At 40.4% G+C, this 18,966-nt stretch overlaps 1 protein-coding gene across 1 annotated transcript in view; it reads right to left on the bottom strand.

Moving 5' to 3' along the window:
* Positions 1-2,181: 2,181 nt before the first annotated feature.
* The window catches only part of LOC306927306 (5-hydroxytryptamine receptor 3E-like), a gene marked incomplete at its 5' end in the record, with an annotated part of 39,981 nt that continues 23,196 nt past the window's right edge, over positions 2,182-18,966 (bottom strand). The window contains 9 exons of the mRNA XM_079507015.1: positions 2,182-2,483; positions 2,785-2,973; positions 4,474-4,684; positions 5,449-5,612; positions 6,097-6,266; positions 6,997-7,103; positions 7,608-7,712; positions 18,594-18,649; positions 18,802-18,903. Of these exons, the coding sequence (XP_079363141.1) occupies positions 2,194-2,483; positions 2,785-2,973; positions 4,474-4,684; positions 5,449-5,612; positions 6,097-6,266; positions 6,997-7,103; positions 7,608-7,712; positions 18,594-18,649; positions 18,802-18,903 (1,394 nt within the window). The 3' untranslated portion in view covers positions 2,182-2,193. The remainder of the gene's footprint in view (positions 2,484-2,784; positions 2,974-4,473; positions 4,685-5,448; positions 5,613-6,096; positions 6,267-6,996; positions 7,104-7,607; positions 7,713-18,593; positions 18,650-18,801; positions 18,904-18,966) is intronic.

Here is an 18,966-nt window from a genome sequence, read left to right on the forward strand (position 1 = left end):
GACACAGACCGAGTCGAAAAAAATTGCACCATTTTTTCATGATTATTAGTGAGGACCTATTATATTAAGATAGGTTGAAAAGTGGTGAAGTGGTCCTTTAAGGGACAGAGCAAGATCCTATACTCGTAATTTTCGGGCAGCGGCTGACTTGTGAGCCACGTCGTGGGTAACGGCGGAGACAAAAATGGAGCCCATATGGGGCCATATTTTGCCACCCCTTATCCCTTAGCTTATTTGCCATTTTTTACTATTTTGAAATACGTTTTAAAATGGTTGAACTAGCCGATCTACATCGACACGTTGTGGTTGTGGTTTTTGGTTATTGGTTATTTTGACCAATGTTTGCCTGTTGTCTCTTCCATGGTAACAACAAATGCCACAGACGAAGTCCACACTATTGATCCATAATGTATAAATGATAGATAAGGGGTCAGGACAACGAGGCCTTTTCGTGGAGGGGTCAGAATGAAATTTGGACTTAAGACTGTTTTTCGTCTGTGGTACTCAATGGAATTGTGGACATTTTTTTTCTTTTTTTTAAGTATTGATGAAATATTAAAGAAGAATACACAGTACAGTGGCTGTACTTCAATATATTTTGAGAAGAAATATATTTTTTACGGAATATTTTACATTGGGTAAGATGATGGTGTGACCATTATTGTACAGTATGTACAATAACCTAAATCTGCAGGTTGGTGCTAGTGTTTACAAAATACTGTAGGTTGAATGTAGGCCTAGATATGGATTTTGACCGACACAAACACCTGATGCCCCCTTACAATTTGATCTTTCCCTTTATATATAGAAATATTTGGACAATCATGTTACTGTATAATATATACACATCTTTGGACAGTCGATCATGTTCAAGAATGTATTTTCACAAATCATGTTTTGTGATATTTGCATGAGTAATAGAAATACTAGACCTACAATTTGCAATAGGTTATGGTGCTGCATCGGGCATTGTGAATTCTGGGATTAAACCATGCATCTTTTTATTATTAACTGACCGTTGTTATTAATCTCACACCAAGCATTTCTGTTTCACAAATATGTGCTTATAATATAATGCTGTGAACTTTTTTTGGTGACTGCGGCAAAAGTAATGTTCTTTCAAGCCATATCTATCTGACTGAGATCATTGTTAAATTGAGTACTTCTGGTCACACTCACATGAATGCAGAGAAGAGAACAGTTGCAGGTTAAAATTGGAAGACTTTACTGACCAAACCTGAATAATCACAAACAAAAGCAAAACAAAAGCCCTTCCTCAAAACAAGGTTATTGTACAAACAAACAGTAACTCAAACATCAACTATCACACGACTGAACACACTGAAACTGAAAGACACTATTCCTGTAAGTCGGGAACATAACAAATAACTCAAACATCTTCAGCTGTGTTACCCAGGTGGAATCAGTCTCTCAATCAACGTCCGGACATAGAGAAGGGAGAGGGTGCAAGAAGGACAGGGATGTTCCTCTCACAATCATCAAAAACTAGTCCATTTTTTTCAAGGAATGTTTTAGTGTTAACTTGTTTTGCCTAAGTGCAGCCCCAGGTTCTACAATGGTACACAAAACCAAGATCCAAAGGCACCACATAAAATTACTTAAAGGACCACTTCACCACTTTTCAACCTATCTTCATATAATAGGTCCTCACTAATAATCATGAAAAAACGGCGCAATTTTTGTTCTACTCTGTCTGTGTCTCATAGAAGGGCTGTGGGCAGTTCAGAAACCGTCTTCCAGTGACATCATCGATGGGGAATACAAGCTAATAAAAACTGCAGGCTTTCTAGTCCTGAAAAAAAATGCGAAAATGGAAGCCATCGTTCTCATGATAATGAAAATCTAAACATTTTTGTAAAACAATCTTGTTTAAAAAATAATCTGCCTAATGATGATGTCACTGGAAGACGGTTTCTAAACTGCCCACAGCCCTCCTATGAGACACAGACTGAGTAGAAAAAAATTGTGCCATTTTATCATGATTATTAGTGAGGACCTATTATATGAAGATAGGTTGAAAAGTGGTGAAGTGGTCCTTTAAGCAAATCTACTTGTAGGCTATGGGACTTTGTGTGTCCGATAGTGTTAACTCAAATTCCAGCCAACAAAGCCTTCACATAAAGTAACACAAAACTATGAAATATTGAGCAATTTATAAATGTATGTCCCTGTCTACAATAACATATCAGCTGCATAGCTGGCCCAGATACAGATGATGGTGATGAAGCTGACTGATATGAAGATGATGTAGAAGATGAAGAGCAGGCGGTCAATGATGAAACCCACCTGGAGCCACTCCTCAGAGCTCTCATGGTTCCCCGTCAGCTGCTGCTCCACCTGGAGGCGGATGGCCTGGAGGTCTTTACCCAGACTCCTCAGCTGCACCAGCAGGGCCTTATCCTCTACCTCTGGAGCTTGCTCATCAGCCTTGCCCTCCACCGCCACCAGAGGGCCGGCAGTCACTAATAGGAAAGAGGTATTCAAATGACTTAAAATAGCTTGGCATGGGAAGTAAGATCACTCTCACTGGCTTTGACTGGGTGTATAAAAACGGCAAAGTTCTCAACTGACATAATCTGGCCTATACTCCTAATTCAGTGGATGTTTGCTCAACAAAATGTAAATATTTCCTGACAACGTGTTTTTTATGAGAAGAGCAACATCTCCGTTCCATTGAGGATGCAACATAATCAGATGTATAAATGTGGACTTGGGTCAGTGGAATAAATGAATAGCCTACCTCAAACCACCTGATTCCCATACCTGAGTTAGTTTTTCCTTTGGGCTTTGGAGGAAGGCCTACGAGAGAGCCTAGCGTATGTAGGACCAACACCTGGACCCAGCGGGGGACCGGAGTGAGGTTCCAACTGGAGTCACACAGGAGATTGGTGATGAGGATGGTCTCTAGTAGGCTGGCCACCATCAGAGCCATGCAGAGACAGAAGAACACATCTGGGATAAGAGAAGGAAAGGGAGAGAAGGAGAGCAGAGGGAAGTCAACATACTGGTTCTCATGCAGAACATCTGAAGGGTATAGGCCTCACTCAGACCTTGTTGGATGAATGTTGTGTAGTGTCATGGCCGCCCCAATGCATTTCCAATGGGAGTCACATGGTTTGACACAACATTTGTGTTGTATGAGGGGGAGGGGCGCAGTCGAAACACAGCCGAAAGCCATACAACAGCTTGTAGTCCAAAATGTGGACTACAAACCATGTGACTTCCATTGGAAATGCATTGGGGCGGCCATGACACTCACACCATTCATACAAGCATACAGCAATGCAGTAAAGCAGGGTTCCCCAATTAATTTTCCTCGAGGGCCATATTTTGACTAGGGTACCAGGCTGGGGGCCGAGTCCGCACGCGTGAGGTCGAGGTCTTTCCCTGAATATTCATTTTTAGGGCAGGACCCCATTTGAAAAGGATGCCCAGTTTGACATGCACAGGCTACTGACCCCCATTTAATGCCATTTATATCTGGGACCCCCCCCCCCAAAAAAAAAACAAAACAAAAAAAAATGTTTTGGGGAACCCTGCAGTAAAGGTATGAGTGAGGCCTTACAGTTATCTGTGTGATAACATCGTTAACAAAGCGATTTAGGAACCATGTCCTTCTCTAGTAGCCTAATCACTGTGTGATTTGTGTAAGTCATTCTCCAGGAGGAAATTACATGAAGTCCTCGTGCCATATAGTATATAGTGTTAATAATAACATGCGCGTGCGTGCGTGCACGCATGCACACACGCAGCAGACACACATCTTTATTTGCGTTCACATTTAACAAGAATTTCTTGAACGCAAACAGTATTAGATCAGGATACAGATACAGGAAGCATCGTCTCCTGTATATGTGCGGAAATGTATGGACATTACCGCGCACGCATACGCACACACAATCCGTGGTCCTTCATAAACATGACATTAAGCCTTACATAAGGCTACCTAGTCCTCTGGTAACCTCGCGTCAACAGGCTTTGTGTTCCAAAATGGCTGTGTGATCCGGTCTGGAGCGGATGGTAAAATACGTCGTGTTGTAGTCAATGATTTGTAGTCATCTGGCAGGATACCACAAGGCGGAATCAGAAGTACCCAAAATAAGCCCCCATGATCGTAATTTTAGGGCCTACCCAATAAAATATAATTTATATTATATATCGTATACAGACGCTAAATAGTCTCTGGAAAGTACACTCACATTTATATATTTTTTAAAATCAGCTAAACTATGCTGCATCAATTTTATTGGGTATAGGCCCTAAAATTATGACCGCGGGAAGTATTTACGGTATACTTCCGATTCCGCCTTGTGGTTTCCTGCCAGATGACTACAAATCATTGACTACAACATGACGAAAGTTACCATCCGCTCCCGGCCCGGATCATAAACCCGAAATGGAATGCTGCCCAGGCTAGTGGCCTTTACGCCTGGCCCTGGAGAGCTTACTAACTTATGAGAGGAATGCCGTTTCCAGTGACCGGCAGCAGGTCGTTCATCATGATCAGGAAGACGGTGTAGCCCAGGATGAGGGTCATCTTGAAGGCGGAACGGTCCACGCTCTGAGGAGGAAGCAGGAAGCTGAAGAGGTCCACTGTGATGAGGAAGCAGCTGGGGATGATGAGGTTCACCACGTAGAGACCAGCCCTGCGCCTCAGCTGGATCTACAGGACAAGAACAAACCATTCATGGGTTCAAAGCTTCCGGGTTCAGGCTTCACGTGGCACCTGTCAGCAGTGTTGGGTGTGGGAAGTAGGACGAAGGCTCTACATCCTCTCGGTGGGGGCTCCGAGTCCTCACTGGCAGGTGAGTCAGTAGGATACAACAGCAGAGACAACACTTAGGCCGCTATCATTTATTGAAAAATTAGGATCTAATTCACGCCAGCATTTGTTTTATTTGAGCTCTTATTTTGAAAAGCCGCCATTTCCGGTCCATGAGCAGTAGTCATAACCTTGGAATCTACACGTAGCTAGGCAGGCCTTGTTTACAATCTGAATCCAGCCCGGAGCTCTGGAGAGCTCTACATCGTCAGATCTGTGCCGTCAAAGAAACGCTGTTTTGACCAAAATGCCATCTGGGACAAGGAATAGGAGATACAGGCGATTGAAATAAATGGATAGAATGGATTCTTATGGCGACGACGATCTAAGATGGGCGATCCAGTGCTGTGCTAACAACACAGCTAGCTAACCGGCTAACGTGAGTAGCATTTTGGCTCGAGCAATCGAACGCGCTATAAAAGCTCAATTGCCGAAGGCCGTCGGCAATGGCGTTAAGCGTCAGTATCAAAATTACGCTTCAATTGACTTTAATCGTCGGCAATGGCGCTGAAAGTATTAACACACAAATGTCTGTGGGAAGGAATTAATTACCATAAGGACTCAATTGGAGGGAAAAAAGCAACAATTTTAAGATTTAAACGTACATGGAATGCAAGCTCATCGATGCCTCCTCCGAAAGAAAAATATAGGACATATTTAGTGGATGTGATGTTCATCAGCTCCCACTCTCCCATGGTTGACATCACCTCTTTGGAACGCTCCAGAATGTCCTCCACTGATTTCCCAAGTTTTATTCTCACCTCATTCTCTGAGAGCAGAAGAGGGACCAAAGGAAAGATTAGGCAAGACAATAAGAAGAAAGGGGTCAATTATAATGTGTTCCTGTCAGCTCTCTGTATGTTAACCTTTAGTGTTTCACTTTTAATCGCAAATTAACACCCTATATAGTACTTGATCATACTACAGCGTCACACAGAATTATTAAAGGTATCAGATCTACAAGCTCAAAAGCTTTGCTTTTGAGGCTAAAATCTTTGACATATACCACCTGTTTATGCCTTGCTTTTCTTTTTTTCTCCATTGCTCTGTAAAGCACTTTGAGCTGCATTTCATGTCATGAAAGGTGCTATACAAATAAAGTTTTATTATTATTATTATTATTATTATTATTATTATTATTATTATTATTATTATTATTATTATTATTTGTATCTAAAACAAAAATACATTTGACATTTGGCTGATGAGGAGGAGCCCTTCTTCGGGCTTCTTGAGCAAGCGGTGCGCCTCACCAAGGTACATGTAGGAATTGAAGGTGAGAGTGCAGTTCTGGACGTCAAAGGGGAAGGTGTAGATGTCAAGGCGGCAGGAACTGACTATCCTCATGGGCAGCTCCTCTTTTATCCTGCCGTCATGAAAGGCAGTGACGTAGGGGACAGACGGGGCGTTGTTCTCATCCATGCTGCAAGACAGGGACAAAGCAGAACAGCAGGTTCATCACTGGTGAGAAAAAGACTGGTGTCATAAAGCAGAACTACATCTTTTTTTTTTTATCAATTGTTTTTTGACCTGAGATCAGATTCTAAAAATGTCTTCTACATCCTGACAGTTTTCTGAAAAAGCTATGTCTCTATGTCAGTCGTTCGTCGATTTTTCAAAAACAGCAGACCTACAAGCTCGTAGCGCGCCACTCGGTGGCGCGCTACGAGCTTGTAGATCTGCTATTTTTCAACAGCTAAAGCATAACATAATGCTAACACCAAAAGGGGTTCCCGCCCCCAAAATGGGTTAAAGTCATTCCTCGTGTTCAGTACTCATCATCAGCCTGGCATTAGCCAGACTGATCACGTGGGTCCACTGGCCAATGCCAGCCTATCAGAACATCTCTCAACTGATCACGTGGGTCCACTGGCCAATGCCAGCCTATCAGAACATCTCTCAACTGACACATGCAGGCCTATAGGCTGGTAATCCAGCGCCGGTAATCCAGCCTGACGGCGTGTCGCAGGTTCGAGTCCCAAACCTGTTGGCCTTCCACCCCATCTCTCTCCCCCTTTCCTGTCCAAAAAAATACTGTGCCCTATCAATAAAGGCAAAAAGCCAAAACGAAATCTTAAAAAAAAACTATAATAAAGAATTGCAACATCAACTGAAGCATTAAAAAAAAAGAAAGAAAAAAATATAGAACTCACAATTCGTTGATCACTACATCTGGTATCCAAAACTTTGTTTTGGGTAGAGTAATCCTCTCCATGCCACACTGGGCCGGGTCCCAGCTGAAGAACTCATTCTCCCAAATCTAGAACAACACACCAGTGTCATTTATTATTATTGTGCTGTATACAGAAAGCAGGCCTGCAGTAGGTTTTATAATTAATGCAAATCATAGATGATGCAGAGTATTTGTGTTGTCATTACTGAGTTTTGGACAGTTACATTGTTGTCAGAATGTAGAACACTGCAGTGTTAGAAATAGTGGTCAAGTAATTGTTTGCATTGTTTAATATACTCACAAAAATGAGCCAGAAGTATGTAGTCAGAAGTTGAGCTTTTTCATCCTGTTTTTTGTTTTTATATAAAAGAAAAGAAAATAATTAATATATAAGGAACTATTATTTTACGGAAATTAAACATGAGTGTATGTGTATGTGTGTTCACAATGAAATGAAAGACAATAAATCAAGCATAGACAGTTGACATAAGAAAGAAACTAGAAAGTGCAGACTGTGCATAACTTGAACTAAATTAAATTAGTCAACAGAATAATGTTCACTGATCCTAAGAGGTCAGAGGACGAACGTACCACACCAAGGACAGCGGACAGGGTGAAGTACGTGGTGACATTGGTGGGCGTGGACATGTTCAGGACGGGTCGTATGGTGTTCATGTTGAAGACGGGTCCCAGAGCCTCCAGGAGAGCAGGGGGTTCCGGACGCGCACACTTCAATACAATGTTGGCATCGCATGGAACTGTGGAACGACTCTGGTCAGGATCATGCTGTGGTTACTTGTTCTCTATACAGACTTTAAGTGAACTGATTAAGCACCCGATTAAACCCTGTATACCTTGTTGTACAATGAACGTTGAATATAGCCAATATACTAAGCTCACACAACATGGTGAATTGGAACACATTGTGAGCTTCATTTAATATGTTAAATCAGGGGTATAGGAAACCTTGGCACGGGTGCCAACATTGGCACAGGGCACAGGGCAGGGTGATCACAAGCTGGCACACTGACGTAACTTAAGGGTGAGTCTTGAGAGAGTATTCTCTTTTAAAATGAATATAAAACATGTGAATTAAATCAAGTCCCCTCACATCTGCAAGTGATTTACATCCTGCATGTAATTTTACATTCATTCAAACTCTGAACTCTGACTGGGGAGGGAGTCTGGGAGATTGACATGGCATACTGACTATCACAATTTGTGGAACAATTAAATGCCATTAACATTTAACTGCTTTTACATTAGTGACAAATAAAACCACCATGATTCTTGTAGATGTTTGGGGTGGTGGTTGGAGCAAGATAACAGCCAAACTGAAGCATAAATATGAATAAAGACCACTGCTTACCTTTCATGACACTGATGGTAATGATGCATAACATCACAAGGAGCTGGACTGATGGCTGGAGTAGCTAAAATGTACATGCATGGGTTAAGTAATAGAAATCACAGTTAAATATGACAGAAGTGTTTATTACAATCAGAGCTTAAAGGACAACTTTAGTTTTTTCAACCAAGGTTCATGTTTAGGTTTAGGTTTAGGTTTATTTATTTAGCATGTAGTACAAAAGATAGACAATACATATCAAAAAACAAAAATACAATGCAAGGAAAGGAAGAAGCCAGCTGGCTTATTTGGAATCCTTTCCTGTATGAGGTCAATTGATTTAAAACAGATTAAAAGTTCAATTAAGAACAATACAAAAGTCTAAGAGGTTTGGCAAAGGGGGGCAGATGTGCAATAAAGAAATAAAAAACAACAGAATGCACAAAAAAGGGAAATAAACAAAACAAACAACAAACATACAAAAGAAAATATAACACATAAAAGTAAATCATGTAATCTACGGAGAGGAAGACATAAGATATTTCTTTAGATGTTTTTTGAATATTGACAGGGATAATGAGGATTTAAGTGAAGCATCTAGGGAATTCCAAAGATGAGGGCCTCTAAATTTGATGAAAGATTGATGTTTTGAAGTACGACAAAAAGGTAATTCAAAATCATCTCTTTGCCTTGTGGGGTAGGAGTGAATGTCAGAAGTAACACGGAAAAAATTGTGAAAAGAAGAGGGAATGTCTTGTATGCATTTTTTGAATTTAAACATAAATAAACAGGTCTGAAAGACGTTTACTTTGTCAATGGGTAATAGTGAATATTTGATAAAGAGCGGGGCAGACGGCTCATACCGATTTGAATGTGAAATCATTCTCAGAAACCTTTTTTGAATGATCAGTAATTTAGAGAGATGTGTTGAATATGTAGCAGCCCAGACAATATTACAGTAATTAATATGAGGGAAAATGTTTTAGGTTGTTATTAGAGAAAGTATAAGATGAGTGTTATTTTCTTTTCATTTGCTGCTTTCTTTCGTTTTAGCGATTTTAGCTATTTTTGACAGGGGGACGGGGGCATTCGAACATGGGGCTAAATATGTAAAAAAAATTATAGCGATTTATTTTTTTATTATTTACTATAGTCCTACTAGACTCCAGCAAATTACATCTGGCCACAAAAGATCACTGAATGTGGGGGTGACAAACTGACCTGTTGAGCCATACAACACAGTATACAGCCCTCTATAGTACCCCCCTTCACATTAAGTAGATCCTGTGATCTTTTGTGGCCAGATGTAATTTCATGGGGTCTAGTAGGACTATAGTAAATAATTTAAAAAAAAAAATCGCTATAACATTTTGTAAAAAAATACATATTTAGCCCCATGTTCGAATGCCCCGCCCCCCCCTGTCAAAAATAGCTAAAATTGCTAAAACGAAAGAAAGCAGCAAATGAAAAAAAATTAACACTCATCTTATACTTTCTCTAATAACAACCTAAAACATGAACCTTGGTTGAAAAAAACGAAAGTTGTCCTTTAATCCATAACGTACACATGAGTACAGTATATGCACCATGAAATCATCATTTACCTTCGATTTAGAATTCTTGTCAGCCATCAAAATGATTTCCAGTTCTGTGTTTTCAACGCTGTCAGAGTGTAATGGTTATACTTCAGTTTCCAAATGACTGCAGATCACAGATTCATTTATAACCAATGCAACGGTATTTTACATAAACAATCAATCTGGATTGATGTGTGGGGACTGAGGATGGAAATGAGCTTCTAGCTAAATCTGGCACGTTTCCAGATATGTATGAATGATTGAATTCACGTTCATGCATTGAATGTTCATTCATCTACATTGTCCTGTCCCAACAAAGTAAAGTAAAGTAAAGTATCGGTACGGTAAACTCGGTTTCTTTTTCTTTTCTTCATTTGGATCAATTATTCCGAAATAAAATGATTTGCAGAATTGTAAAACGTTTCTAAAAGCATGCAGAAGGATATAATCTAATACTTACTTACAAGCTCTTGCTAATCCCAAATTAAATGTGTGTCATAATGTAGTAGCACAGACAGCATAAAGAAAGCCAAAGCGTGACTTGGGCATAAAACCTTCACCAAATCATGTGGGTTTTCTACATCTGTCTGTTCTATTTACCTGTGCGTGCCGTGTTTGGACAACAATGTTCAGCTGTGGTGGATGGCTGTGGTCAGTCTGTGTGTGTCTGGTAGTGTGAGATCTATGACCACATGTGGTGTGAGACTCTCTCACCACCAGTGGGTGTGTCTGGTGGTGAGAACTATACCAGTGGTGGAAAGTAACTAAGTACTTTTACTTGAGGTACAATTTTGAGGTATTTGTACTTTACTTGAGTATTTACAATTTCCTTCTACTCCGCTACATCTCTCAGAGCCAAAAGTTGTACTTTTACTCCAATGCAATTATTTGAAAACTTTAGTTACTAGTTACTTTGGCGATTTTAAAAACATACATCTCTCCATTAACCACTTCAACCCTATACATTTCGGCCATTTGAAAATGGCCGATCTACAAGCTCACGATGTGTCGCAACGCGACGCATTGTGACTCTCACCAGGGGGGACTCTCACCAGGGGGGGATTTCACCCTCAACCCTCCCTGAAATGGCAATTCATGCAATACAAAAGTATTGGCATGAAAATGTACTTAAAGTACCAAAAGTAATGGTACTCATTATGCAGAAGGTCCCGTTTCACAAGTTTAAAAACATATATACAAATCATTTAAAATGTATACAATAGCAGATGTACAAGCTCACAACACATCGCTTGCGTTCTGAGCTTGTAGATCCGTTTTCAAATTGACAAAGGTCTGAAGTGGTTTTGTAATAATAATCAAAAATCTAATTAAAGCTTTCAAATAATTATAGTGGAGTAAATGTCTCCACCAGGCCGAAGGCATGGGGAGACAGTATGTTTTGCTCTCCGTCTGTCGGCCTGTGTGTGTGTGCGTCTGCGTGTCCGTCCGTTCGTCTGTGTACAGCTAATCTCTGGCACCGTTAACCCGGTCGATGCCAAATTTTGCACACACACACTCAAAAAAGGGAAATAAACCTCCCAAGGAAGGGACTGCACACTCCAGGGAATAGAGAGAGACGGACAATTTACTGCATCATCAACTTATTTATTAGCACGACACGTTTCGGTGCTATATTACTATACTGTAATATATATACCGGTATTATAGTAAATCTCTGTGGGAAAAAATTATGGGGTCTGGATCGATGGAACCATAATGGCTGTCACTGCTATGCCCCATTGTTTTGTAGGATTTTACTGATGACTTGAAAGTGTTAAGTGGTGTGGCTATGGTTAGTATAGAGTAGTTATATTGCCTGCATACCAGAATTTAACTACTGTTGCAAAGTTCCAACTACGGTAGTTGGCTGTGTTTTTCCAGTGAGTTCTGATTTTTGTTCTGATTTTTAAAAGCTCATAGAAATCAGTAAACCACTTCTCTAAATGCACTACACTACAGTATACATTATTGTACTCCTACTTTTCTTTACACTGTGTGTTTTAATTTATTTCACTGTTCTATTCTTTGAAATAGCAGATCTACAACCTCCATGATGCATATCGGCATGATGTGAACTTGTAGATTGGCTATTTTCACCCTATGACAAAGTATATAGAGTGGTTAATATCTTTTTTTGCATTTGATTGTGTTGTTTTGTTTCAGGTAAAAGAAGACTTCATGTGGTAGAAATCCACACTGTGACTTTCAGCGAATGCAAATGGCTTCCTCTTGTGGTCCCAGTTGTCTGGGCTGATTTCCATTTCATGCAACATATCGTGGCTCTCTGGTATAATTTTAACTTTTTTTCTTTTCTTTTTTTGAGTGGTGCAACCACTCCCTTACGGAGTTATGTGTGTGGGTGGCTGGGTGGGTGCCTGCCTGGCTGTCTGGGTATGAGCACGAAAACAGCACGGTTGTTTTTCACCACCTGTGCGCAACCTACAGTGGTGAGCAGTCAATGGGTGTAGTGTGGCAAATCAGCCACAGTGCTAGTCCATGATTTTTTTTTTCTAGATTCATTGGTGAATGCATTTCAACAACAAGTGATTTTTACTTGTATTTTTATGTTTTATAAACATAGAAAACAAAGCAGAAAGGATGAATTCAAAGCAATTGTTTCTTTAAACAAAACTGTGTTTATCACATTTAACGGCATTAGACAAATTAAAACTTGTATTATTTGTGGAATCTAACGCAGGTCTCTTAATGAGTAGATACAATAATTAAATCAAGTCATTTTGAGGCAGAGACAAGCTTGTAAAATGTAAAGCAATGTGATGTTCTTATGCCTAAATATATTAAAATCTAAGTTTCCTTAACCCCTAAAATATATCTTTATACTAGGGCTGTCAATCAATTTAAAATATTTAATCGTGATTAATCGCATGATTGTCCATTGTTAATCGCAAATGAATCACATATTTTTATCCATTCTAAATATACCTTAATTCAGTGGTTTTCAACCTTTTTCATATCAATATTTATTCTGCATTTGAGCCACGGGCCACCATTTGATGAGATTTAGCCTTGGCAGACCCAAACTAAAGAATTACAATTTACAATTTACAATTTAGGCATTTAGCAGACGCTCTTAATCCAGAGCTATTTACATTAAGCAAGAATGGGAGCATGGGAATACATCACATATATAAGAAGAATATGTCCACATTTGCATGCTGTATTGATGTTAGTAAATTAACTTAAGTAATGCAGATGTTTAACAATAATTCAACTGTTGAGAGTGTACAATGGAACCATGGTATAATTTTACACGCTCAAGATTTAAAACATCTACAAGGATCCATTTGGTTACCAACTCTCCATCATTTAGCTGGGGATCAGCTAGAACGTATGTATGTATAGTTTACATAGATACTCCACTGTTACGTTCTTAGCTTACGCATGTTTCATGATAACTACTTTTGATGTATGCCATGCTTTTTAAAAGACCAAGCATTCCTGAAAAGAATTGGTCCTTTTTTGAAACTGCTATTTATTTTCTTCCGCCAAAAATAGCAGTTCTGGCTGAACCGTGCAGTCGGTTTTCGCGAAATTTGGAGATATGGTAGAGGGCCATGCCAAACGGTGAGGATGCGAAGCCCACAACCATTGGCCAAAGGGTGGCGCTATATTGAAAATGCAAACTTTGACCAGGCATAGCTCATGAACCGTTTGACCGTCGGCAATGAAACCTCGACACACATATGCGTCTCCTCATGCCGAACAAGTTCCGTGCTGTTACTTTTGACCTCTGACCTTTAGATCACCCGCCATTTTGAATTATATGAAAATCAATTAAAATGCATCTCCTCCCAGGATCTTTGATCAAAATGCACGAAAACTTCTACACGTGAACTTTGGACCTATACGGACATGGGATAGTATAGTACGGTTTTATGAGCCAATGAAAATTGCCGTTTTGTGAAATGTTGTCTTTACTTTGCTCTGTTGTAGTGCCTGTGGCTTTGCTGACCTCTGCTGGTCTAAAGTGCCTCACCTGTCAATCACCTGAGAGATCTGACTACCACACCCTTAGTCAGCTGTTCTTGATTAATTGCAGGCTATATAAGTGGACCTGTGGCCAGCAGTTCATTGTCTCCCAAACACCCAAACTGAACAGTTGTGTTCCCTTTTTGTTGCTGTTATTAGTTAAGTTTCAGATGGGCTGGTCGTAAGTATTCTTGTACATCAGTCCCTGTTTTGCAATGCAGGATTTTTAATAAATGTGTAATATCTTGGTTGAGCCAAGTTTAAAGGGCCGTAACAATGCTAGAAACTGATTTGTTTAGTGAGAAACATGTATAAAGAACTTGATCCTGATCAAATCAGGTTCTTTACTCATGAATTGATAGATTATTTGATGTTGTACAACTGTGATTTTGAAACAAAGACTGATTTGGACACCTGGCCTTTCAGTTCAGGTTTTTTGTGTCCTGAAAGGATTCCCTTGCATGGATGGTTCTGGTATGGATGGTACCCAGACCTGGCGAGCCGACCCGGAACTCTGAACCCCCCCCCCGTGCACATTGTAACCCCCTCAATGACCACTGGTTCAGAACCACTGCCAAGAACATTTTCATGTTGTAACATTGTTACATGTCAGTTGTGTATAAACTACTTCAGACATAATGCAACGTTTTAATGCTGGAATCTAATCAACTGCTTTCCTGAATGTTTGAACCCAATAAAACTCCAAACTAAAAGTAGCTGGCTAACCATTGTGAGGCTAAATTGACAATCAAAGGCATGCTAGGTGTTAATTAATTTGCATGTCATTGTGTAAATTTACGTTCCTCCAGTTAGTGTGTGCAAGCATGTTCATTTGTATTGAGTTTTGTGCTTGAAATGTACTGTAATTCTGCAAACTGTTAATAAATTCTTCAATCAATCATTTGACTCTGACGCACATGATAAAATTGTGCAGAAACAAGCCATTGTGATTTTTTGGGTTTAATCCTTTTGGTAAATGTTGCATTTATATAGCTGCACTTACACTTTTATCCAAAGCGCTCTACTACTCTACTACTACTCTTCTATTCAACTGTACTTTCTGTGCTTTTTTTTTTGTACTCGTCCCAAGAAGGGGTCATCCCTATCCCCAGGTTCTATGTTCCCCAGGTTAGGTTTCTGGTTTAAGGACTTCAGTGTTTTGTATAATACAATTGTATTTATAAGTACAGAACAAAGAATGTTTGAGTCTGAGCAATTATGTTTTAGTTTATTTTATGCCAGTGTTAATTTGTAGTTGAATAAGACTAGATCGTTTAAGTAGCCTAGGCAGGCCTAAAGTTCAATGGATTGTTCAAAGACTGAGCTTAAATCAGAATTTGCTACTAAAAGTAAGACTACGTTGCTAAAATACTTTTAGTCTTACTATAATTACTAGGTTAGGTTTAGGTTTATTCTAAGTGGGAAACAAAGAACCTTTTTTGCATGGTGGGGACATAGAACCTGGGGAACATAGGTACGCTCCCAACAAGAATTGAACTGGCACAATACATCTTGTAATTTTGTTCCTGTTGGAAACCTCTGCTCTTGCTCTGTAAGAAGGTGCAAACTCACTAGGCTCTCCAGCCTCATATAATAAACTGGTCAGGCTACTACTTGGCCTCAACCCCCGAATCCAACTAACACCTGCACACTTTGAAAGGCTGTAATAGTTTAGGGTTGACAACAGAGTACAGCATCTTGCAATGGGTCTGGTCCACAAGATTCGCTACACCACCAAGATACCCATGTACCTGTCTGCATTTTTCCTTAATGTCAACGAATTTCACACACACAACACCAGAGGGAGTTCAACAAACCATGTTCAAGCCAGATTCGGCACAAACAAGGGATTAATTAATTTTTGCTCCTATGCCACCAAAATGGCATAGGAGCAAAACCGCTCTCAAAGACCCCCCCCCCTTAAAAGCTGGAACCCCCCGCCCCCTTTCCACATTACTGTATATGTTTCCTTTCCTTTTATACCTCTTTACATGGTTTCCTGTTTTTTATGTAGAAGTGTATATTTGTACGTCTCTAAATGTTCTGAAATTGAAAATGGTGGACCCTGTTGTGAACAAGGAAAAAAATACAAGATATATTGTACCAGTTCAATTCTTTTCCAGAATGGAATTTCAAGTACTGTACTTGGATTGGAATTTCCAGAACAATGGAGGGGAGTAAGCCATTCATTAACCATGCATAATTTTCATTTGACCAACACAAACTGGTTCTAAGTGGTTCTAAATGTTCTCCTTTGACAAACAATGTTATATGAGAAATAAGGTAAAATAAATATGAAATAAACACGGGGTGGGGCGAGATATCCGTGAGTTGGGGCGAGATATCCACACTGTAAAATAAACATGAAATAAACACGGGCGAGATATCTGTGCGTTGGGGCGAGATATCCGCTGTCCACGAGCCGTCTTCACTTTTCGAAATTCTGTGGCGATCTGTCTTCACTTTTTGCCGGGGCGAGTTGGAAAAGGGGCGAGATGACCTGGTACCGGCCAGGAGAGGCATATAGCGGGGGTTCATGTGGTTATAAATGCTATTCAATGATGACATGATGTTTTCATTGTCAAAAGAATATTGTCAAGGTGGTGCACTGTTTTCATATTGCTGGATAATATGGTGCGGTGGGAGAGGAGAGGAATCGGTTATGTTGCATTCATTTATTGATAATCATAACACGAACATAGGCCTAAATGCCTGCAAACATATTGTCATTAACCTATTCATTCATTCCTTCATTCATCCATGAATTAAAAAAATATATCTATTTAAATAACATTTTATAGAATTGCGACAAATGCCTAAAAGCTCCATCATGTGTTTAGAATAATTTGCAATCCACAATCATTGGGGAGGGAATAACCTGACTGTGTCAGATGGTGGCAGTATTGAGTTCACGAGTAGCCTACTGTCCGATATCATCACTGGGGAGTAGGGAGTAGGTAGTAGGGACTATGAATTCGGACGCAGCCACTGATTTCGGACAAATCCTTGGTTTGTGTTCATGGTAACCGGTGACAACTTCCTGTACTTCACACACAACACAGTTACGAGATGGAACACTTCATTTTACTCAAGGAGTTTCAACTTTATTGAATTTTAATTTTAACATAATAGTTCAAAACATTCGCACACCTACATATCAAACATGTAAAAAAAAGAAAAACACATTTTAAATTTTAACATGAAGCTTTAGTTGCATAAAACATTTGCACACCTAGAACAGACTGTTGAAAAAGCAGTGAGCAACATAAAACATTATAAAAAATAACACGGTCAACTTGGGTCAAGAGAAGGGTTTTTCCTGTTACCCGCCTTAGTGTTTTAAACCTGCAACTTTTCTTGCAGGTTTTTCTTTCATTGATAACATGTAAATCATACAGTTACAGTACACTGAGTACAGCGTTCAACACTGCTGCAAGTCAACAGTGAACTTTACAGTTCATTAAGAGGCATTCAGGTCCATTGCTGTGCTTTAGAAAACATGGCTGCCGATTGGTGGGTGGGACAGGGACTGCATTTGAGACTCATGGTGGGGCTATATATTGTACCACCCCTTAACCCTTATCCCTAAACTTATTTCCAATTTTTTACTATTTTAAAAAACCTTTTGGGTGAATCTAAAAATGAAATCTATGAAAATCTGCTGGGGGGGGGGGGGGGGGGTCCCTGCTTCATCTCTCTCAGCCAAGGGGTCCTTGCCGTGAATAACGTTAAAGACCCCTGGTATAGGGATTATACGTCATCATACTGGTGGTATTCTGTCTCCTCACAGGGTGCAGCTTCGGCACCTCCTCGTACACCCACATCATCATACTGGTGGTATTCTGTCTCCTCACAGGGTGCAGCTTCGGCACCACCTCGTACACCCACATCATCATACTGGTGGTATTCTGTCTCCTCACAGGGTGCAGCTTCGGCACCTCCTCGTACACCCACATCATCATACTGATGGTATTCTGTCTCCTCACTGGGTGCAGCGTCAGAACCTCCTCGTACACCCACATCATCATACTGGTGGTATTCTGTCTCCTCACAGGGTGCAGCTTCGGCACCTCCTCGTACACCCACATCATCATACTGGTGGTATTCTGTCTCCTCACAGGGTGCAGCTTCGGCACCTCCTCGTACACCCACATCATCATACTGGTGGTATTCTGTCTCCTCACAGGGTGCAGCTTCGGCACCTCCTCGTACACCCACATCATCATACTGGTGGTATTCTGTCTCCTCACAGGGTGCAGCTTCGGCACCTCCTCGTACACCCACATCATCATACTGATGGTATTCTGTCTCCTCACTGGGTGCAGCGTCAGCACCTCCTCGTACACCCACATCATCATACTGATGGTATTCTGTCTCTTCAGCACCTCCTCCTACACCCACATCATCATACTGGTGGTATTCTGTCTCTTCACTCAGTCCGGCTTCAATGTCGAAACGAGCAAATTCGTTATAATAAACTATCTCTACGCTCTCCCGTCTTACATTATAATAAACCACGCCAATGTCCTGCGCTCCCGCACGCCGCCTTCTGATGACCTGGAGAAACACAGCAGTGCCCGGCTTTAATAAACCGGCTCTCTTAAATTAAAAACGTCTGACATTTACATTGCAGTGTTATGTTGAATAAAGAAGTATAATTACCTTCCAGAGACTATAGAGGACAGCAATTATCAGGATCAGGAGCAGCAGCACCATGACTGTACATGTGAGAACGTTAGATGTCAGATGAGAAGCTGTGAGGGAAATATGTTAAATATGTTAGAACATCAAACATCATGCAAAAGAACAGCGTAAAGATTGCTTGCTTGAGTTTCAAATTGTGACTTGAAAAGACCACATTTCATGTTACCTGTGACAGTGATAGAGAGGACCTCGCTCTTAGAGGAGAAGTTGTGAGAGAAAACGTGGATGTGATAAACACAGATGTAACTTCCCTGGTGGGTGTCGTTTGCTGCAGGAAACAGGAATGTGGCAGAGTGATTGACAGCTGTCTGGGTATGGTTCTGAGTTCTGC

Source organism: Electrona antarctica (genome assembly GCF_951216825.1).
Source record: "Electrona antarctica genome assembly, chromosome: 7".
Lineage (NCBI taxonomy): Eukaryota > Metazoa > Chordata > Actinopteri > Myctophiformes > Myctophidae > Electrona > Electrona antarctica.